The 23,781-nt window shown below is 34.8% G+C and overlaps 1 protein-coding gene across 4 annotated transcripts in view; it reads left to right on the top strand.

Moving 5' to 3' along the window:
* NEK10 (NIMA related kinase 10) overlaps positions 1-23,781 on the top strand; it is a 107,939-nt gene that overhangs the window by 71,017 nt on the left and 13,141 nt on the right. For all 4 annotated transcript variants that reach the window (XM_026843578.1, XM_026843579.1, XM_026843580.1 and 1 more), the window contains 10 exons: positions 3,475-3,658; positions 3,747-3,833; positions 12,006-12,054; positions 12,276-12,313; positions 14,522-14,557; positions 16,198-16,298; positions 19,344-19,454; positions 21,827-21,935; positions 23,308-23,360; positions 23,440-23,495. In XM_026843578.1, the coding sequence (XP_026699379.1) occupies positions 3,475-3,658; positions 3,747-3,833; positions 12,006-12,054; positions 12,276-12,313; positions 14,522-14,557; positions 16,198-16,298; positions 19,344-19,454; positions 21,827-21,935; positions 23,308-23,360; positions 23,440-23,495 (824 nt within the window). The remainder of the gene's footprint in view (positions 1-3,474; positions 3,659-3,746; positions 3,834-12,005; positions 12,055-12,275; positions 12,314-14,521; positions 14,558-16,197; positions 16,299-19,343; positions 19,455-21,826; positions 21,936-23,307; positions 23,361-23,439; positions 23,496-23,781) is intronic.

Here is a 23,781-nt window from a genome sequence, read left to right on the forward strand (position 1 = left end):
TCTTGTCTCATTTAACAGGTGCTCTATTCTATTATGCAGATTATCATCGTAATTCAGTGACAACATTGAATGGTTTTGGAACAAGGTCAGAAGGGATCCTGAAAAATTCTGTTCACTACCCATTTTCAGTTTAACAAACACTCAAAACACTTACCAAGTTCAGTAGATTTTTTAGGGTCAATTATACAGCCAACTGATCATGATTTTTATCTAGGTCACACTTCACTAGGTTTCTTATAAGATGTCATAAGAAACATTGTCAAAAGCCTTACTAAAACCATTATAATAGCATGTACTTCTTGTTCCTAGAAATAAATACATAGGTTTAGTATGGATTTTTTCGTGACAATTTCACGTTAGCTGTTACTCGTTTTATTGCTATCTTCTAGTTTTTTACAAATAATTTGAGTGGAAGTAGGTTTGTGGTTTTTTTTCTTGAAATAGAAATTCAGTTGACTAGTATAATGCTGTAATTACTTGTCTCTAATAAAGAAGATTAATTAACTACTGTTTACAAGTGCCACTAGAGAGCTCTATATTTCTTGAAGACAGAAAAGTTAATTCTTCTGGACAGCAATATAACAAAACAGAGCTAAACAAAAGATCAATACCTTTATTTTAGTTAAACCTACTTGTTTGTTTTTTTGTTTGTATGGTGTTAATTTCAATTTGTAAAAGATTAGATTCCTGTTGGAAGTTGCAAAGACCAATTTAGGTTTCACTTCTCCAAAAATAGAGTATATCTGATTTTACAGTGGTAATAGTAACCAGTGAAGAGAGAGAGTGCAAATATACAGGATATGGATGAAGAGTCTCAGCCTGTAGACAGCTTGCTTCATGGCTGGGACACAAATTTCAAGTGTTTCCAGAGATGCTTTTACTCAGTCATAAACAAAGATGAATCCTGAAAAAAAAAAAAAAAAGAAAGAAAAAGAAAAAGTATTTTGTTCATAGTCTGAACATTTTTCTCACAGAGATTCTTTTCTCCTTAGATTTTTGTTTGAACTGTGTTTATACTAGAAAGCAGTGTTTGTTTCAACAAAGATGGCAAACAATTTGATGCATGAGGAAACTGAGCTACTAGCTTATTATGAAAATGTGAAAATAAACTGGATGAAGCCTCCAGAAAGATTTGTAAAATACTGGACTTACATGAACATATATCAGCCTAACTCATGTTTCAATGTCTGTGATGTTTTGAATTGTGATGTCCATGACTGTTTCATAGATTTCAAAAGATAAGTATCTGTCTTTCTGCTTATCTGAAAGAAGTCTCTCTCAGACATATGGAAATGCTTGTTTCAAGGTGTTGGAGAATACTTCTCCATTCTCTTCTCACAAAATCATGTTCTTTATATATTTGCATCCTTATTTAGGTCCTTATGGTCCCACTCCAATGCTGAGCAGAAGTGTCATTGAACTCACATCCCAGCCTCCTCCAGTCAGGGTACTTTTGTCCTTCTAAATCAGTCAGGTGCCCTACTCAAAAGAGAAACAATATTATGTAATTTCACTTTCGAAAATTAATAGCTATTGTCTAGGTAGGGCAAAATATATTGCAGTAAATGTATTTATTACTCTTAGATAAGTAATGAAATACTGTAGTTTTTCTATGTTCAGATATTATGTAAATGGACCAGATTTTATGTATAGATAGGTTATAGCTTTACAGTTTATATAACTGCTTTAAGGCGTTAGGATCTGTTTCACTGATCTCTGAACAGTTTCTCTAGCAGGTCTGACAATTATTTTTATCATGAGGTCTACAGAATTCAGTTCATGCATTTCAAGCAGGTTTCCTTTCTTTATATGACACGACTTAGATCTGACATCAATTGGTAACAGCAGTCTTTTTGACCTTTTTTATCCCCTTAGCTCCACCTGATTTACAAGTTACCGTTAACAGTCATTTGAGTGTGAAGTTCAGTACTGGCAGTGTTGAAAGGAGATTTAAGTTTGAAATGTCCATTGCAATCTGACCTTTCTCTCTCTTTACTTTTTTTCTTTGATGTAGAACAGGTGAGATCGTTCTCTTCAGTAATTGTGCACTGACTCTTCAGGGCACAATAAGTGTGCTCATGTGCCAAGACTATACTGCTCTCTTTAAGTGAGCCTGAGAATCATTGTTAGTGGTTGCCATGCTGTGCTACACTGCAGTCACTGTTATTGTGGCATCTTGGACGTAAGCTCAGTCCAGTTCTTCAGTAGAAAATGGTCTTTTCCCACCCAAATTTAGAGAGAAAAGCTTGACAAGCCATCTCTTACAAGTTAAGTTATAGTTTTGGGAACAGAAGAAAAGGTGGGGAAGTAATTGAAGCAGACCATTACACAGGCAGTGGTATAGTCAGTGCTCAGGGGTAAGATTAGGTTGCTGTAGGAGAAAGAGTTTCCAGCGCACCCATTTTGCTGTGTGACCAATAAGGTCAAAATATTTCATGGGAAAAACTCTGGAAGAACATTGTCTTAGATACACACCAAATTGTCTTTGACACTCTTGGTAAGGATATAAGTATTATCTCCTGAAATTACTGTAATATTAAAGGCAGTAATTTGTTTAATCTGATATATTTATATAATTTATCTCCTGGGTTTTTTTTTTGGTTTTTTTTTTTTTTTTTATCACACTTTACTCTGAAAAGACAAAGTAAAAAGAAGCATGAATTTATTTTGCCCAACAGAAATAATATGAGAAGACTCGGAACAATATATAAAAACATAATAAAAACAGTCTGCCTTCAAAATATGTTGTATTAAAATAGAAGCAATAACAGGGATCAGGGATCTTTGTTCTTTCCAGAAAAGCTATAAATATTGGCAGCAGCAGCGTCTTATCCTCATTAAAGAACCCCATTCTGCAGATAAGATTCAGCACTTGAATGTTACAGGCAAATAATTTCTATTCCATATTTTGATTTTCTTAGCTCTGCTTTGCAGTGCCAGTCAGCATTTGGTCAGTTTAGCCTTGGGGATTCTCTCTGGCATCACATTGTATCATGTTCTCTTCATATTTTACTACCATTTTGACTGTTGTGCAGATTTTGTGCTGTCCGGAACTGGTCTGCTGTTTACTATCTAAGCTGGAAGAGAGTAAATCTCCTGTTGCTTGTATCTGGGAATCTATCTTTGTGCAGTCTTTTTTGTTGTTGTTGTTGTTTGGTATTTCTTTCTGGTCTGGCATTTGTTTCATTTTCTTCACTTTCAGTGCTTGCTATGAAAAGACCATCAAGAGCAAAGATGCCTTTTATGTAAAGGTTAGAAATAATTTGTCTAGATTAACAGCTCAAAAGTTTTGTTCTAAAATTAGAATCAGTGGCTGCACCAGGTTCCATGTAGTCCTGGACTGACAGCTGAGTGGGAACAGAAAGTACATTTTTATGTGTTTTTATACACAACTGACACTTTGATTTGCAGGTTTTCTAATGAGTGCTGGGTAAGGACAATGTGTAACATTTCCTTTTTTTTCTTTGTTGTCAGAAAAATTATGAGAAGTTGAGTCTTCATAGGAGCAGCAGTGGAGTAGCCAGTTGCAAAAGTGAATTTTTTGAAAATACTGACCACCCAGCTGAAAGTTGTCAATCTCCATGTGGAAAAGATGAGGAAAGAATATATGAAGAAAACCTGGTAGAGCATCACAGCACTTCAGAGAACTCTGAGAAAGGTAGTCATTAGCAAAAGAAGTATCAGGGGTACTATTATGATGGTCAGAGGCAGGTTAAAATCTTCTTTATGTTCATTTTTATGTGCAGATATGTTCTCTGAATTAGATGATGAGCTGGACGTATTGGACAACTCAAGCAGCTCCAGTTCAAGTCATTTTAAAGAGTCTGCTATTGGTAAGATTCCTTGAGAATGAAGTGTACATTACTTTTTAACAGCAAAGTAGTTGTTTATTCCAAAATATTAGGGTATTTCATGATTTGTTGCAAGTTCACTATCTGCTGTGCATCCTAAGGAAATAAAAATAAAATAACTGTGCCTTTGTGATGGCCATTTTCAGTCTAATATGTTTTGCATCACATAGTCTTTGTGTAGTTTTTGTGCCCATATTTTGCTGTAATGGCTTTGAAAACTGGAATATTATTGGGCAACTTGACAAAGAAGGTGTTTTTAAATTTGAAGTATAATCTAACTAGTGTTGATGAGAAACAGACAAAAGAGTGTGAAAACTTTTGGCTCAGTAACAATAATGCTATGCATATGAAAAAATGGAGTTCCCAGTTAGAGGGTGTAAAAAAGAAAGTTGAAAGAGGCAAGCGTTAGGTCTCTAGATGAATTGACTGAATGTAATTGAAGAAATGCTTAGCGATTAGATTCGAATTCAAAAGGGATTATGTGACAAAACACAGCGTTAATTCTGCCTGTAATTATTTATGATAATCAGACAGGAAAGCACGGTCTGTGTGGGATGTTATTTTAAGTATAGTTTTTCTGGATTATATCCTAAACATGAAAATTAAAAAAAGACATGTGAAACATCTGTAACCACTGTGAGATACCTGCTAAATTATGACCTACCGTGATCTACCTATTAAATGGAATGGGATTCCGATTAGAGGAAATCAAAGAGCATTTTATACTAGAAGAAAAAGATTGATGTTAGAACTGAGCAAAATTTGAGATTTCCATTCATCCCATGAGGTTCTGACAGAAAATCTGTGGGTGATTTAAACGGTACTTTTAAATGATGAAAGAAATACAATTGCCTAAAGATTAACAAAAATCTTATTGTTGCAAGGTTCCAGGCTTCAAAAACATAGAATAACATTACTTAATCTGTTTGTATTCCTATTTGCTAGCTGGATTCCTTCAGATTTTGGCCCAGCTACTGAAGGAAGATGTCTGTTTTTAATTGAAATGTCTAGCCATTAGTGCAGGGCAAATAAATGGTTTGATAATTCTACTTAAAATCCATTAGTATGATTTGCTAATTGTAACTGGATAGCCTGCCATTCTAAAAGCTGGAGAACATGACTTTATTACCAAAGTTTTATTAAAAAAAAAAATTTAAAAAAGCACTTTTTCTTTGTTACTTTTCTTGTGCTAAGAGAGTAACAAAGAAGGTTACAGGGTACAGGGAAGCCTGGTCTGACTGTGGGAGGAGGCTGCATAGAAGGAACCCCTTGAAGAAAAGGAGCCTGTGGAGGCAATGTTCTATTTTGGTGTTTATACTGAAGAATTATATATTGTATGTCTCCCAGAAATGTAATTCTTTGTGGGCTGGTTCAGCATTGTACACAGACATTTGAACTCTTTGTGTAGTTTGTAACCCATCACATCCAAAGCATTATTGATGATAATTTTCTTGTTAATTTTTCTTTAAGATTTGGACATCAACAAATCATCAACTTTTTCTAATATTTAAATATTTTTGTGACAGGTTTCTATTGATTTAATGAAGTATTTTAAGTGGAAAGATCCAGTCAGTTCTTATTAATCCCAGTAACTTTAATCAGCATTTCTAGAAGTCATTGTCCATTTTCCTCCCAGGATAGAGTTTGTTATATAGATACTTCAGGATTGCCTTTTCACAAAACTAATTCTGCAGTCATATGTTTTTAGATCACCTGTAGTTTCTACTTAATGTTGAAGTTAGCACTGTAGATCAGCTGTAATTAATGTTGGCAAATTTTTCTTTTCAAGGAAAAAGAAAAGATAGCTTTTAAAAAAATTATTATAAATTCAGAATACTTGGGTATAGCTTGGATTATGCTCCATTCATTGCTAATAAGTGACTAACGGTGTTTGAATTATCAGCTATGGTTTTGTCAAGCGTGTCAGCATTACAGGGGAAATGTGAACAACTTTCATCTAGCTGATTTGGAAACGGCTAACATGAAAATGTGGGTATCAATTATGGGTATCTTGATCAGGATCTTGAAAAGGTTTGTCTAATCATGCTGCCATCACATCACTTTCAGAGAGAACATGATCTGCAAATGTAGAAAAATACCACTCTAATTTAAAACTGGGGTGGTATTTTGTAGTATGTTGAGTGGTTCAGTGACACAGAAGCTGGTATACATGTGAGTGACAGTGTAACAGTGATTAGATCTTTTTATAGTCCACTAATTGTGTCCACTAATTTTACATAACCTCTGCTTTTCAATTCTGCTTCAAGAAAAGAATTATTGTCCTTAGTCTAGTCAATGTAGTTCTACAAGACCAGCTCCTTTAACAACTAGGATTGCCAAATGCAGGGTATGTAGAGTCTGAAATAGTTGTTCATGGTACTCAAAATGATTAATTCTCTAGGAGCAAGATTCTGTGTATTTCAGAAGCATAGAAGCAGTACTGAGATGTGTGGTTTTTCCCTGAAGTCCTTATAATTTGAAATTATAAAGATTGACAGAGGATAGGGACATATTGAGTCAAAAAGCAACAGAGTGATGGGATGTTAATAGCTTATTAGTTGCATTTTTTTCTTATTTTAAAATCAAGAAGGTTCTCAACTTTACCTTAGCTGAGTCCATATTTAAGGGGTTTTTACTTGGTTTTGATTTACAGTGTAACTGTACCTGCATTTCTGCTGGTAAAACCAAATAGCAGGAAAATACGTGGTATCTCTTAATGCATAGTAGTTCAATAGAGCTAGTATGTCAGTGAGTGAGTTTAAAAGTTTACCCTATGTTTGGGAACACTTTTTTGAAAATAGTTTTATTTTTTATGAATCATGTTCATTTACACTGCAATGTCCTAAATACATTGAAAGACTAGTTCTGTGTAAAGTATGCTATTAGAAAACCCTAGTCCCTAGGGGTTTATGTACTTGCCCTCTGAACTTCCTCACAATAAAAAGGTAAGCATACAACAGGCCCCTTTCAGAATTGTTTAGCTAGCAGCTTTTCATGAGGCTAAGAAGTCTCAATGCACAGTCCTGTTGTGCTGTACCTTGCTCTTTTTTGTATGAGTTTTTCTGTTACCTCATACTTTTAACATATGTTTCCAGTATTTGGATGAATCTCTGAATTTATCTAACCTGTGACCAATAGGCAAAGACATTGATATTCAGGACTCCTTTCCTTGCCAGAATTTCTGCAGTGGGATAGTATTCAGAGTTACCATGAAGAGAGCACAGATCTGCCAGAAGAATGTTCTAGTGATGTAACTGTAGAAGAGTCTGCTACATCTTTCTTTGAGCTTTTAGAAAAATGACTTGTTTACACAGTGCCAGGACTTGTGTCTTGTCCGGGTAATGCTCAAAGCAGTCAAAAGTATCCAGCTGAATAATGGGATTTCTGAAACAAGGATACTCTCAAAATAGAACTCTGCATGTTGTATGTAGTAAATGATTGGGCTCTGAGTTTAGGTCATCACTTAGCTCCAAATTTAATTATTTTTGAGGATGACAGCAAACACAGTAGAAAATAAATATTCATTCAGTAAGGTCACTTGCTGTCTGGAACTAGTATTTTAATTCAAAATTTAATTGCAGACAGCTACCTTGTATCTTGCAAGTTCTGTGATCACAGTGTTTTTCTGTTTTTTCTTTTTTTGGGGGGGGGGTTGTGTGTTGTTTGTTTGGTTTTGGTTTTGTTGGGTTTTTTTTTTAAATTCAGACCAGTTGTATTCTTTGGTGGATATGATGATTTGAGAAGATATTTATTCTTTACATATGATATTTAGATTGTTTGGTAAATCTTAGGGCTAAGATCATCTCACATCTATTATATATGGTTCTTTAGATTGTGAAGGGAAAGCTTAGGAAATTTGTTGAAAATGATTATTGCATCAAGAAACCTATAATTTGCAAATGGACTGTCTGTGAAGAATTTTAGAGATCTTACAATGTATTGTAGACTTGATTTGCCCAATTTGACTTTGACTTTTAAGATTTAGATTTCTTTTGAGACCTCAGGCTAATGGGACTTGGTTGAAGACAGCAGCTAGAACAAGATCTGCCAAGACCTGGTTTTCCAGTATGATGCTTGAGTTACACTTAAATTATGTTTATGGCAAATTCTGTTGCTGTACATGTAGTCACTGCTAGTGAGCAAAAAAAGTTGCTTTACTTACATCAGCTATTAATGACCAAAGTAGCAGTCAGAAAAATTCTTGATGCCTCATTTATGTGTGTGTATATATGTCTTTTTAATGTTTTAATGTTCTCAAGCAATTTTCATAGAACTCTTCAGAATAGGGACACCGATGAGAATCAAAAGCTTTGACTTCTCTGTGTCTTTCACATTCTAACAAGAGTGGGCACAAGACAGGAAAGAGATGAAGGATTTATATTTAATTTTCCTTGAGATCATCTTAAACTGAGAATTCCCTCTTGCAAGGCACTTAAACAAAACATATGTTGTCTTGCTATTCCCATCCATGTCAAAAGAGTAACCACGGTCAAAGGAAATATCGCAGAATCATCTAGGTTGGAAAAGACCTTGATAGATCATCTAGTCAAACCATTGACCTAACACTGACGGTTCCCAACTACACCACATCCCTCAGCACTATGTCGACCTGACTCTTAACACCTCCAGGGATGGGGACTCCACCACCTCCCTGGGCAGCCCATTCCGTTGCCTAACAACCCCTTCTGGAAAGAAATGCTTCCTAATGTCTAGTCTAAACATTCCCTGGCACAACTTGAGGCCATTCCCTCTTGTCCTATCACTTGTTACTTGGTTAAAGAGGCTCATCCCCAGCTCTCTGCACCCTCCTTTCAGGGAGCTGTAGAGGGCGATGAGGTCTCCCCTCAGCCTCCTCTTCTCCAGACTAAACACCCCCAGTTCCCTCAGCCGCTCCCCATACAACCTGTGCTCCAGACCCTGCACCAGCTCCGTTGCCCTTCTCTGGACACGCTCGAGTCATTCAATGTCCTTTTTGTAGTGAGGGGCCCAAAACTGAACACAGGAATCGAAGGGCGGCCTCACCAGTGCCGAGTACAGGGGTCATATCCCTTCCCTGTCCCTGCTGGCCATGCTAGTGCTGACACAAGCCAGGATGCCATTGGCCTTCTTGGCCACCTGGGCACACTGCTGGCTCCTGTTCAGCCAGCTGTCAGTCAGCACTCCCAGGTCTCTCTCGGACTGGCAGCTCTCCAGCCACTCCTCCCCAAGCCTGTAGCGCTGCTGGGGGTTGTTGTGGCCCAAGGGCAGCCCCCGGCATTTGGCCTTATTGAAGCTCCTGCAGTTGGGCTCAGCCCATGGCTCCAGCCTGTCCAGGTCTCTCTGCAGAGCCTCCCTACCCTCAAGCAGATCAACACTCCCACCCAACCTGGTGTCATCTGCAAACTGACTGAGGGTGCACTCGATCCCCTTGTCTAGATCATCAATAAAGATGTTAAACAGGAGTGGCCCCAAAACCGAGCCCTGGGGGACACCACTCGTGACCGGCTGCCAACTGGATTTAACTCCATTCACCACAACTCTTTGGGCCCGGCTATCCAGACAGTTTTTTAACCCAGTGAAGCGTGTGCCCATCCAAGCCGCGAGCAGCCAGTTTCACCAGGAGAAGGCTGTGGGAAACGGTGTCAAAGGCCTTATGGTCCAGGTTGCACCCTGGCTGAACATCAGGATGCACTATGCACTCCATGACTTACGTTAGTTAACTTTCCTACACATTTATGTTGTTTCTTACTCCCCGTCTGTGTTTGTATGGTAAGCATAACTCTTACACAAAAAGATAAAGGATTATAATTAAAATCATTAGTGTTTGATGAGTATGTGCCTACACACATGAATGTTACAATGATTTTTAGATGTCTGAGTCTCCTCATGCTTAGTTACTGAAGAAATTATTCCAATGTGTTTTCGTAGTGTCTAACATAAAGAAATTCCAATCTCAGTGCTAGATGCTCAGTGGGTTTCATAATAATAAGTAATAGAAATAGGGCTGAAGGCTATTGGCTGTTGTTTAGTGATGTTCTGCATCATGATTTCTATTTGTTTGGTTTTGGCTTTTTTTTTAGCATAAATACATATTTTCCTAACTTTAGCATATGAATCAGAAAATACTGCATCTGCCATGTACAGTGAGTGGTGAGACAGACTCTTTGGTGTGAAATATCATGCACTTGTAAATACACTCATAAACTGGTGGATTAGCAAATCAAATGTGGTGAGTCATTAAACTAATTAAGCAAATTTGGATATGAGCCCTTTACTGATGGAGACCATTTATTTGAAACAGCCAAAGGGTATAGTATTTCAAATCCAATTTTGTATATTAATGCTTGGAAGGGAGAGCTGTTTTTAAAACTCTAGCAAACAGCTGTGTTGAAATTTAGCTTTCTAGCCAAGTGCCTTCTGCTACAGATTTTCTCACACATACTCCCATAACATAGTATAGACTTTGTTATAACAGTGTCTGAGGTTGTCACTCAAAATTCTTACCCCAAGGAACCTGATTCAGGTTCAGTCAGTCTACTTTTATATCTGTATTATTGTGTCTGCATCCTAAGCAGGTAAAATATCTGTTTCTTGAATAGGCACAATCATATTTTTTCATTTCCAAAGGCTGTTTTTACATTTTAGACAGTGGACACTGTATTTTCCTATCTATTTTCCTGTCAGTGTTAAAGTCAATTGAAGTATCTTTGCTTCCATAAGGACCTAGTTTATTTGCTATTATATAAATCAACTGCTCTTATCAAACCTTCTTTTGGGACTACTACAGAGTTTTAATATCTGTTTTGCAAAGCATTAGTGAGGAATAAAATACTGTTTCTTTTTCTTTCATTCTCTGTCTGTCTGTGCGTCTTCTTTTTAAGGAGAAAGATTTGGCCTAAAGGTGTGTCATTTCTTTTGTTTTTAAAGTGGATTCTGTGTGACAGATGCAAGCCTTCTTCAGGATTTTTTTTTTTTTTTTTAATTCAGAGGATCTCATAAAAGTAGGAAAAATAGAGGCACTGTATTTCAGAGCATAACAGAAAGTATGTTTGAACACAAAAGATTTAAGACTCAGAAATGTGTTTGCTCTCTGAAAGTCCTCTACTGTTGCTGTAGAACTAATATAATTGCTGTAACAAGACCAACAATGGGAAAACTAGAGTAAGTTCAGTGTAATATCTTTCTTTTCTTAGCCACTGTTCTTATTTTATGATAATGCTTGTGATGTTACTAGTGTGAAAGAAACATCTCATGTAAACAAAGATGCAGGGTATTATATTAAAATACAATAATTGTATGGGAAAACTGTTGTAGCATTTCCTACTCAGACCTTCAGTTAGCTGAAATATGTCTAGATTTAAACATATACTTATTCCTTATTCAAGATGAGGAAGATTCAAAAAAGATAACATTTGTAGGAGAGAGTGTTCTTATATGTCAAAATTACCATCAAAGGAATGGTTTTATAGGAATGTCTTAAGACATGTTTAAGATGAATACTTGCTTTAAGACAATGCTTTCCAAGTGCATAATAATAAATATCATCAAACATTACCCCTCCCTCTACAAATTTTGTTGGCATTATGCAATATATGACATAAATGTTTCAGTTCAGTTTTATTGCTGATTAGATATTTGACCAATGACTGGTCATACCCCTGTCTTCAACGTCTTAAAATCAGTGGGATTATTTAAGAAGTAAGATATTGCACATGTAGTAGTTTGAATAGTTAGCTAATAGAATGGTGGCAATAAAACTCTGGTAAAACAAAGTTTAGACAATCCATCAAAGGTCCTCTGAGAAAACATGTAAATGTCTCTAGTCTGGATAAAAACCTAGAGTAATGTTGTGACTACGTGGCAGCTGTAACGGTAGTAATTTAATGCAAATCCAGGTACATCTTCTGTGGACATCTAATCAGCATGTGTTGTTAGTTTCTGTGAAATTCTGAAAGCATTTATTAAAATACTGTGCAGGGCTGAAATTTTAGTTATGATGCAAACAAATCTTTGATACATCAAACAGCAACTCCATAGTCAAATGGGTCTTTGAAGGTTGTTTAACACTGCTTTTTAGGTTATTTTGATACCATGTCTGAGAAGTAGAAAATATTAAGATGTATGTGTGTATATATATATTTTAATCCAGAGATAATATTTATACATTTGTTTCAGGTATAATTAAACGAAGTCTTAGTGCTTCTGAAAGACAATCTCAGGTTAGGTAGGTATGATTTCTGATTTTAATATAGGTTATATAATTGATCATTGTAATGATCAATTCCAATTGGTTGTTTCACAGTGGAACAGTTGTGCAATTGCCTTCATGAAACATTTCCTTATTTACCACTGCAACTTCATATACTGATATTTCCTGTACAGTCATTGATGCCAAACACAATTAAAACTTTTTTTTTTCTTTCTTTTAATTTTAAATAATACTAGAGATTATATTGAAGGTCCCGGATCAAGACAGCGACCAGGTAATTTTGTGCTTGCAACAAAATCAAACTTTAACTTAAATTAAACCTAATGATTTCCACGTATTTAAACCTTATTCTGCTGTTACATGCAGACTGTCTCCTCTTTTGTTTCTTCCACTTTACTGCCTATTGATCTGGTCTTGAGAGTGCCTCCACTTATATGCAAGGTCCATGCTAAAATAATAGTTTGTGACAGAGTGGCAGTCTCATAGTCTTTCAGTTGTAGTTCTTTGCAATATGAAAAATCATAATATTATCTAATAATTATATTTTTAAATGTTAGAAGAGGAGATAATTACATTTCAGATACAAATATGTTATCTGAAATTTCCATAAGGAATTTTTAAAAAATATGAATGCCTGTAGTAAATCAGCAAGAGCTCATTTTAATGGTCATTATCCTTGCTAAACTTCTGAATGCAATGGGAAATTCTATGAAAGGAACATTTTGTAGAGCCCTTGTAAATGATCATGTATTTATACATCATCACTGATGAAACAAGTTTTCCACTTGAGATACTTTTTCTGAGCTAGATCAAAATTGCTCTTCTTGTGGCATATATTTTAGAAAACATTTAGAATAATATTTTAGAAAACATTCATGTATTTTAGAACATTTTAAAAATATTTATATGGTCTAAATTTAGGCATTATTCTAAATCTATATTATTTACGTATATAATGTATTAATATAAATTTATATTAGGAAATGTTAGTATATGGACCTAAATTAGCCTCAGAAGTGTACTTTAGACTGTACTTGAGAGAGAGATACCGGTCTGCTGGCTGAAGTTTAATACCTGGACCTAAGCTCTTTGCTTAGCTTCCAGGTCTAAGACGCCACTTGGAAAGCTAATTTTGTTAACTACTATTCTTCTGTGATACACTAATTGTTTTATGGTGGCAGTCTCCTGGTAAGCTTTTATTTAATCTCTGGGTCTGATAGTGTGTATGACTTAAATACACAAGGTCAAAAATCACAAATAACAACTGATTTGCCACATAAAAATTCAAAAAACTGATTTAGTTTTGGCTCTATACTCTTTCGCAGCAGGCAAAGCGTGATAGAGGAGCAACTAGGTAAATAAGAATAAAGTTGTTCTGTTTGGTTTAATTGTTATATTCAAAATCTGAATGATATTTTATAAATCTGCACAGTTTGTAGAATGTGTATTTATTTCTATGTCCTAATTCTATTAAATTACCTAAAGCTTGATCAGCAGTATTTCTCTGTTGGTTCTTATGCCTGGAATTAAAATTATTCCATTGAACACAAATAAATTGTGATGTCTTTTTTTGGTTCAATAGATAATTTCATAATGCTCTTTAGTTAGCAAAATATAGTCAGCCTTTTAGGTATAATACCTACAAATTGGTACTGAGTTTACTGTGCTTTGTAAATTTTAAGTAACGCTCACTCATTTAGGTAGTCAAGTGAATTTTATTTTGCTTCTTATCAAGCTGCCTTTGTCTAGTATTTTTCAAACATGTCATTGAATATGGCAGGAAAAATATCACATGGATATTTCATATTACTAGCTGGTAAATCACAGGCACTTCCGCTTTAGAAAAAAAAAGTGCAGTCTTTTAATCACAAAGCTATTTGTACTACAAGAAAAAATATACCTACAGCAGACAAGTCTATCTGTCTCAAATCCTGGACAACCAAGGCCATATCTGGTTTAATGGCTGTTTGTGTAAGTACTAAACAGTAGTTCAGTGGGGGAAATAACTTTTCACTTTCTGCTTTTGTTTTCAGTTCTTGATCCCAAGAAATAAATATCTTCCCATAGCTGATTTATATATATATATTCCAATTTTAACACATAGAAGTAAATGGACATGTTAAAATTGTTGTGTTAAATTTTGCTGAAAGTAAACCATAGCTTCTGTTCATGTGTAACTTCCTTTGCAGTGCTTTTGTCTATGAAAAGTATACATTATGTATATGGATTTGCTTGACAGAGAATGGTAGTCTAGCTTTAGAGGAAGAGGAACATGTTTACATCTATTCACTGTTTTCATAAGATAAGAAAAATTCAGCTTTCTTGCTCATTGTCTTGATAATTAATTCACACTTATCAAAATAAAATCAACAATAATCTAATAAAAATGATATGAAGAAGCCTAAATGTTTGAAGTACTGTAATATTCTCGATTGTATTGTTTTTACTTTTAATTACAAACTGACTCTGTTCTTTACTTCAGAGTTCATACTACAAAATGTGGTGTCATTGTCACCAGGTATGATGGATGCTTTTTTAGCAAAAATCATACCTGGATACCCAATTAAATAGTTAAGCACTAAAATATAAGCATGTGTGTGAACTCCTTGTGAATTTGTCTATGCATATCTGTTGTGCTTGTTGTTAGGTAACAGCTAAAGGAAATGTTCAAATACAATATGCTTTTTAAAAAAAGGGGGGGGTGTTTAATGTCTGTTTTAGAAGAAAATATTAGAAGCAACTTATAGCAACCTTATTTTCTCAAAGTGCCCCTACTTTTATTGTAAATCTCTAACTTCAAGATCTCTTCTTATAATTAGTCAATGAATATTTTATCTTCTTATCTGTCTAATGTTCGTCTACTTGAAATGTTAATGCTTAGAGAAATGATATGGAGATATATTAAGAGACAGAACACTTTTCAAAGCTGATATTTAATTTCAAAATTTGTTTTCTCTTTTTCATCTTACAGGCCAACTTTATATCCCATATAATATGGCAGAGGCAGGAGGGGGAATAAAATTTTCATTATGTATAGTGTGTATGTAATGTGCGTAGCTCATAATTACATGTGTATGTACATGGGAATTGAATCTGTGTTAATACTTTTGGTTTACATAACCCTATTTTAGGGTTTCTTTAGCCTTATGCATTTTTCTGTCAATATGTAATTAGTTTTGCATTTAAAAGTTTTTATAGCCTGCTTTTCCCTTATATTCATGGGTCAACACTACTATTTTTATGGAATTTACAAGCAAAAGCAATATACAAACTGTAATACAGAGCAATGTCTGTATTCTTTCTTTTGTGGAGAGAGAAATTTTTACAGCATTATTCTTTGTTTAGCATTGGTGTTCTTTTATCCTAAATATGAAAAATGAACATTAACGTGCTTTATGATGGTGCCATTTTGATCTCAGAGAATGCTGGTAAGAGGTTCTTTCTGCAGTCTCCACCAACATGTCATTTAGATAGGGTGATCTCTGGTGGGGAGGAATTTATGGCAAAGAAGGGAAACCACTAATTTTCTGATGCAGAGTAAAGAAGACCCAAGAGATTCATAGCTTCTTGCACATTTTCTTGAGGTTTCTCTCAAAGCATGCTCTTGCTAGATGTTGGAAACAAAAAGTAGCTGTGTAGCTGTGATAAAGCAACACATATCACTATAAACAACATGAAAATGTATTTTAATAAAATTGTCTGATGTGGACCACTTGGAGAACATTTTAATTCTGAAGATAAAATGAAAATAAATTTCATGACATCAAAAGATATAAAAAATAAATATCACGTGTGTTAATCTATGTAAAAAAATTCAGTTAAAATAAGAAAATTCTGTTTATTGTATCTTTAAATTTCATTTTGAATAAATGTGGGAAAAATTTTATGATTAGTAAGGTATATCAATACTTCTTTTCTCTTAGAGTAACTTAGAAATGAATTGGAGAAAGGGATTTTCTCTTGAAACCCATTATCAATTACATTGTCTAACCTTTTAAGTTTTTAGATTATCCCTTTTATGTTCCCAACAGTATTGGAAAAACAAGTCATGCATTAAAACTTAATATTTACATCTACAGGTTTTTAACAGTGTATGCTATTAATATATTAAGGCAACAAAATTATCCCTCCTTCTGATTTTATTCTTGTCATCTACAGCATCAGCAGGAATTGCTGTTTCACAAAGGAAGGTGCGTCAGATCAGTGACCCTGTTCAGCAGATTCTTATTCAGCTGCACAAAATTATCTTCATCACTCAAGTATGCATTACTGTTGCTTCTGACATTCTATACTTTTTGGTTATTTGCTGTTGTCAAAATGATGGTACTGCAAAGTGCTGCTAATTTAGTCACTGTTCTTTAAAAACAACAGAACTTGACATTTTTGCAGATGGCAGGATGCTTTAAAAATATGTCATTTAAATAAAGACTAACCTTGAATATTAGTTATGTGGAGGATGGCAATAATTGAGTCATATGGAAAAAAAATTCATCAGCTCACCTCAGAAAAATGGATTGTACCGTAAATTGGTTTTACAACATTCTGTCATGCCAGCAATATGAATATTTTAAGTGACTTAATATCATATAATGACATGGAGAGTATATAAAATGCTTTCCTCTATAGCAATAATTTCTAAATAACTACTACATAATATTTTTTTATTATCAATAAATACTAATAATTTATTGAGATTTCTAGTGCAATAGTTCAAATCTTAAATATTTTGAAATGTCAAATCTTTTTCAAATTTAAGGCTTATTTTAAAATTGAGTTCAAATGTTTCATAGTGAAAGAGAGTTGAAGTTATTTCATGGTAATTCCAAAATGAAAATGGAGCTGATATAAATCTGCATTGAACTCTCAACTAAAAATGTGACAGGAAACTTTTTCTTCTCCAGAAAGATGGCTGCCAAAAGAAAGCTACTTGTAAAATTTGCTGTTATTAAATAAATGTATTTTTATTTTCCAAAATGAAGTGTTTATGTTGGGAAAGTGATACTTTTCACCTCAGGGGATTTCAGATTGCTGAACCAAATTTGTTTGGTTTTGTTTAGAACAGAATAGCATAACTGAACAAGCAAGTGTTTTACATGTCTCTTTTTTTTCTTTTTTAACTGTCAAGGTATCAAAGCAGGTAATACAGGAATTAAATTATCAGAGACAAATAAAGCAATTGTTATTTAAAATAATTGGAAATGATACCATTCCCCTGCTAACAGAAATGAGGAATTCAGTCTTTACATGCTATATTAGGAGTAAGTCCAAGATGCTCATTAGTGAACCTATCCTCTCTCTTGAAGGTTTTCTCAAGTGGCCTACTAATTAATGCAAGTTATCATAATGTGGATGCCAAATAACTGAGAACTAACAGCAACTCAAAAACTCGCTCAGAACTGGCCACTGAAGCAGTAGTAGCAACTTGGATGCTTTGGGTCTCAGCTGACTTTGGAATGGGAAAGCAGGAAACCCAATCCATACCTGTACTTGTTCACTGTGTACCATGTGCTTCTCTTGTACTTGTTTATGTTTTTACAGATCTAAGGTAGAATATTTGTTATAATACATAGCTGTTTTATGAAAGTCTGTTGCATATTTCAGCTGACAATTCTAAACTGAAGTTTACAAGGGAGAGTTCTTGCCTGTTAGTTCTTGGCTGCCAGCAGCCTTCCCAATCCAGTTTCCATGGGAACAAGAGTCAGAGTGATCTCTGGAAAACAATGTAAGAGAAAGCTTTTAAAAAAGCATTATGTAAATCCTTGGCCGGTTTTGAGGGTTTTTTAAAACTGATCTGACATCTGATTTCATTAAAACAAAAGCTAAAATTGAACATTAGTGCCTGAGGCAGCTCCGAATTTCTCGAGCAGTGGACTTGTTCTTTCCCACTTTTGATTCAGAATATCCCAATATGCCCATGGTACATTAACTGCACACAGTTCATTGAAGTAGCATGTAGTTTATGGAGTATCTTGCAGGCCTTTCCTAAGGCATTGTTCTTTTTACTCACTTATAGACAAAGGAACATTCAACATCTGACTTAGAGCATTTGTGTAAGGCCTTATCTACATGAAAAGAGAGTAGTATCTATCTGTAACAAAAAACTGTATGTAACAAGCTGTCTGATGCAGTCTTTTATGCCTAGGATGTCACCTTGATCCCTGGTTTGTCAGAGCAAATCAGGACTCCTGTGAGGCCAATATAGCTGTTCCAGATTTATAGCCGTCTAAAAGCAGTAATTTGTTCCAGTGGGGAAAAAAAAAATCATTATAATGTGTACTGTGACAGTGTTTGAACATGAATCATTAGCAGTCAGACCTTCTTTGAGTAGTCAAAAAGCTTCCTGAACTCAGCAGAGTGACACTTCATGAATTGACATCGATGATGTGCTTATAAAGTGTATACTAAATGGTAGAAAATCGTAGGTTTACAAACACTGTCAGTAGGTATAAGCAACTATATAGAGAAACAGCACAGGAGATCCTTCCAGAAGGGTAGCATATACTATAGAATTATCATCAGACTGGGTTGGCGTCACTGCAGTGACCAACAGCTGAAACTTTACATTTACTGTTGGATCATAAACATGATTTTAAAATCTCAAAGAGCAAGGAAAGACAGCTCTTTTGAACTCTCTATTAAAGACTTTAAAACATGATAAAGTATGATTTGTGCTTTTCTTCTGTAAATATAGTTGAAAGATGTGTATTTTTTCAACAAAAATGACATGAGAAAAAGTGTACAGAATCAGTTTTGCTTTATGGACAAGTGAAATGTAAATTACCTCCCACAGGAAGTTTCTAGCAAAAGAATGTTCTGAACTGTGTTAAGATGTACATAAGGACCTTTAAAGAACCCGTTGAAGCCATTCTACATGCGTTGAATGAAGATCTAAGCTTCTTAAATACCATTAATTTCAGCTGGAGCCACTCATTATAGCCAACATGAAATCTATTCTAATGTTCTATGGGCTTCATCTGTAGAAAAATATCCCAAATACTGGCACTTTGATCAGGGAGGCAAATTTAACATTACCTGTGTTACGCTTGTTATCATGATCTTCACCTTCAAGGCTAGAGGGACTGTTCTATGGTATGCCAAGCCTAACAGAATGGACAAACTAAGGAGCATTATTATAATATGCTTTTAAATCAAATATTGTACTGTTGTTTATCACCATGGTATTAAATATCAATGTTTCTTTTTGCAGTGTAGCTACTTTTTTTGACAATGGTACTGCTGATTAGGTCATCTTTATGGCAGGTGTAACTGAGCGGTGAAAACATCTGTTTCTTTGTTTCATGTAGCTTCCTCCAGCTTTGCAATTCAACTTTAAAAGGAGAATCATTGAGAGATTCAAGAAGTCCCTCTTCAGTCAGCAGAGCAATCCTTGTAATCTGAAATCAGAAATGAAAAAGGTGTAGTACGCTAGTTACTACCTGTGGTTGACTGTCTCCTCTTTGAATTAAAATATCGATATTAATATCACAGAATTATAAGTGTAATATTCCATTTTTAAAAGGAAATATTTAGAATATTCTCTAGCAATTCTTTATTTGGAAAATATGGAGGCTTCTTAAGTAAGCAGTTTCTACAGTTTGGTTTCAAGTTTGTGTCTGATCATTAGAACATTTTTGGAAATGGAGAGGACCTGCTAGCTGCTAATATGCAAAATCAGACTTTGCCTCCTCAGAGCTCAAAAACAGAAGAGAAAAGAAAATGCAACTTTTTGTGTTAAAGGCTGACAGAGATTATGTAAATTCTTAATTTATGTAAACTCTTCTTAATTTGTTATTACCTTCCCAATGTTATTCATGTTTTGGTATGTATTCCTACTCAAACTATGAATTTTAAGAAAACACTATCCTGGAGTGTCTTGACTATAGCATACCTTGTCCTATTGTTGCACAGTGTGGCAGCAACAGTTTAGTGTCATCAGCTTAAAAATACTGAAGATTTTCAAGAATGGCATGACTAAAGAATGATGCCTGCATGTTTTCCAATGACATGCTGGGCACCCTCCAACAGAGAAAGAGCTAACAACTAGTATCAGAATTTCTGAATATTCCTTCGAACATCTCTTGAGAAGACTGTAGTCAGCAGAGGATCTGAAAATGACATCCTTGGCATCTGTGTACTGTGGGAGATTGAAGCTAAGATATTTCATTTTTGAACTGATGACAATGCAGTTATTAGTTATGTTATTCTATCGAAAATATGATGACAAAGATTAATTCTTATCACTCACATAATTCCCCTGTGCAATCTAATTTGATTGTCACCTACTTGTACTGAATTGTGGAGTCTTCTAAGTCATTGTTTGCTAGGAATGGACTGACCCTAAATGCTAAATCCTTCCTGTACTTTTGTAATAATTAATCTGAGATGCTAAATTCTGTGAAAGATGGCTACTTAGTGTTTACATTGGTAGTACATTTGAAAGATAGTTAAAGATGCCTCTCTCTGAGCCATCAGTTTCATGCCAATTTGCTGTCCTGTAAATCAAACTGGGATTTACATTAAGCAATTCCTGTATTTCAGCCATGACTTTTATAGGGATATATTTGCTAATAATTTATTGAGTTGATGTTTTCCAGAAAGGATGCCCAAAAAATGGTAAGAAAAAGGAAGTGTTTATTATAAAATTAACCTAAATTTCAAATGCCCAGAAATAAAGGAAGCTATTTATTTCAGTTAGACTGTGTTAACAGTTGAAATGATTGGTTTCAAACATGAAGAAAAGGAAAGAAATACACTATTTAAAAAGTAAATGGTAGTAAATTGAAAATTTTGAAATGCTGAATGCAATTCTGGGCATTTCTACCTTGAAGGAAATAGTTAGAGAAACAATTAATAGAAAGTAACAACAAGAAGCACAGTTAGAAGGATGGAGAATTGATAAGCATCGGTGAATAAATGGTATATATTTTACCCAAATCACCACCATAAATATGTTGGGTAACAGATATCATCTGGAGGTAATAGGAAGAACCTAAAGAGAGAAAAGAATTAGGTTGAACTTTTCCAGCAAATGTTGTTATGAGGTTGTGCAATTTCTGCAAATAAAATTTAAAAATCATTGGGGTTTTTAACTATGATGAATTAGCAAACCTAATTAGAATAAAGACAAAAAGATTCCTCCACTGATTGGTGGTAGTAGGGTAAAGGTCTTCCAACAACAGATATTCTTCTGTTTCTGTAACTGTAGAAGTGTTAACATGCTGCAGAAATGCATAACTGGAATTTCTTTCCTGCCCACAGATATATTCATGTCAGAGTTGTTACCAGTGGATATTTTCAAAATTAGATGTTTTTAAGTTTAACGGCAGTATTCTTGCTCGCATAATCAAGTAGCTGAACTAACTTTCAGGTTTCAGAAGTGCTGACTTCTTTCTAATGGTGACTATATCATTTGAATGTGGGCTGACAGCTTCAATTGAAGCCCCAGTTTTGAAAACCAGAGTCATCAGCTGTTTCTCTCCTGAGGGAATACACTTCCCTGTTTATCTTTACAGAAATGTGTAGTTCATGACATTTTATTCAGATAGTCTAAAGAACTCAATGCAGATTGGCAACTTGAAATGTTCAGACAGTATTTCTGGAGAGAAGAATGTAGGACATTCATAATTGTATTTACCACTTTTTCATTAATCTAAAAAGTATTGAAATCTCCTTTGAGAAACATAGGAAAGGGTAAACCACCTCATAGAAGTCCCAAGTTTTGGCAGATGGGAAGGATGGAGATTTCAGGTGTCCTCTGCTTTTTACAATTTTTTTTTTTCTTCCCCAGCTGCTACAAGGTTCTCCTGAATTGATTGAGCCTAACTTCTTCACAGCAGATTGGCATGTGGCACTTCTCTCTTCAGGTCAAAATATGTTGCTTCCAGATGAGAGAAAAGGTAAAGAAAGAAACAAAACCTCTCTAATGGCATATGTAAAGGGTACCCTAGTAAAGGGTACGGTATCAAAGCAGAAGGAATTGCTGCTCTAAGATCTGACTTTAAGGACAGTTATGTTAACTATACTGATTTTCATTATCAGGGTGTTTATTTCTTTTGTTTAATTCCTGGTAAGATACATAGTTTATCACTGATGGAACATTCTACTAATTTAAAAGAATATACTTTGGAATTACAAAGAAATAGCAAAGATGCAAATAACACATGGTTCATCTATTGAAATCAATATAAATGTTTGTAACTGAAAATGTCATACTTAGGATTTACCTGTCTGCACATGATTTTTAAACAAACTCTGTTTAAACCTTATGTTGTTCTTCTGTCATTTTTGAAACTGTTATACTGGGATGATTTAATTACCTGGCTCAATCAAACCCTACAGACTTGAGGAGGGAAAAGCTACATGCCATATCACATCAGTAAAGTATATGTTAAGTATATACATACACACTTTAGAAAATGAATAGTGTCAAATGTACTTTGGACTAGTGATACTCAGCATGACAAATCATTAACTCCATCTTTAATCAAACCTGCAATCACTTGCATCATGGGTGGGGAACCACAAGTTCTTAGGTCGGAGACTTGTTTCATCAGATGCCTCTGTGCAGTGCACATAAGGGAAACATGCAGCCTGTATTTTGGTATTTGTGCCATTTCAATTCTTCTAAATGCAGGAAAATCTCTGTTGCAATACATGGATTAGAGGACGTAGTAACATTAAAAACTATGGTGCCAGAAAGAAGGGTGAGAAAATTTGGTTTTGCTGGCCTTTGTTTTGAAACTAGCATATTAGTTCCACAACTTGTTGCAAAACCCCCAAATAATTCTGTGTCAAGGGTGATATTTGAGTAAAAGTCCCTAACCATCACTTTAAATATGAACTTTATTTTGTTCCTGAAGACAACAATGCGATTAGTTCAGATGCTCAGTAACTGATTTTTGAATCTCTTAACCTGCAAAGAATAGTTTTGTCCTCACAAATTGCAGCTGGCTGTGTGCTCTTTCCACTACAAATTGTAAGTGGGAAAGAATAAGAAGGCTGCACTGTGTTCGGTTACATTAAGTATTTAAAATGTTTTCTATCAGTGAGAACTCTTTCATAGTGTGATAACAATGTGTGCCTCAAATATTCACATTATGCCATAAGATGCCTTCCACCTTTATGGGGGGTCATTGTGGTCAGTGGAATAAACTGTTGGTAATCAAGTATCTCTTTTGTCATTACATTTGTAGTGAAATTGCTAAGACACTGATGAGGAAGCATAAACCCCAAATTCAGTAGTATAACATTACTTGCCTTTTATTTAAGGTATTGTTGGCACTTCTGACATAGCAGAAGGGATGACATATGAACAGTTGCAGGTAAGCTATAAATATACCTATATGTATTAATTTATTACTTTTAATAAAGATAATTTACTGAAATGATTTTATCTTGTAGACTCTAATTGAAGAGATTCTAGAGGAAAGCGGTTATTACAATTTCTCTTCTAACAGGTGAGTCTGTTCAATTTAAAAAGAAAAAGTTAATTGTCATGTGCTAAAACCAAATGTACCATCTGCCTGTTTATGTGACTGCAATCTCACTTTAAACTTAGTGCAATACACTGTTGTTTATACATGGATTCATGGACTGGGAGAAATGTACATGGGACGTATTAGCTAATCTAAGTAGGTTTTTTTGGCCACCTCTGTTTTCTTCACTCAGATGATAGAACAGAACAAGTTTGGCAGCAATTTCCTCTACATTTTTCCCATATAAAACCGCAGCTGAGCAAAAGTT

This window comes from Athene cunicularia (assembly GCF_003259725.1).
Source record: "Athene cunicularia isolate RWA chromosome 2 unlocalized genomic scaffold, athCun1 chr2_part1, whole genome shotgun sequence".
Classification (NCBI taxonomy): domain Eukaryota; kingdom Metazoa; phylum Chordata; class Aves; order Strigiformes; family Strigidae; genus Athene; species Athene cunicularia.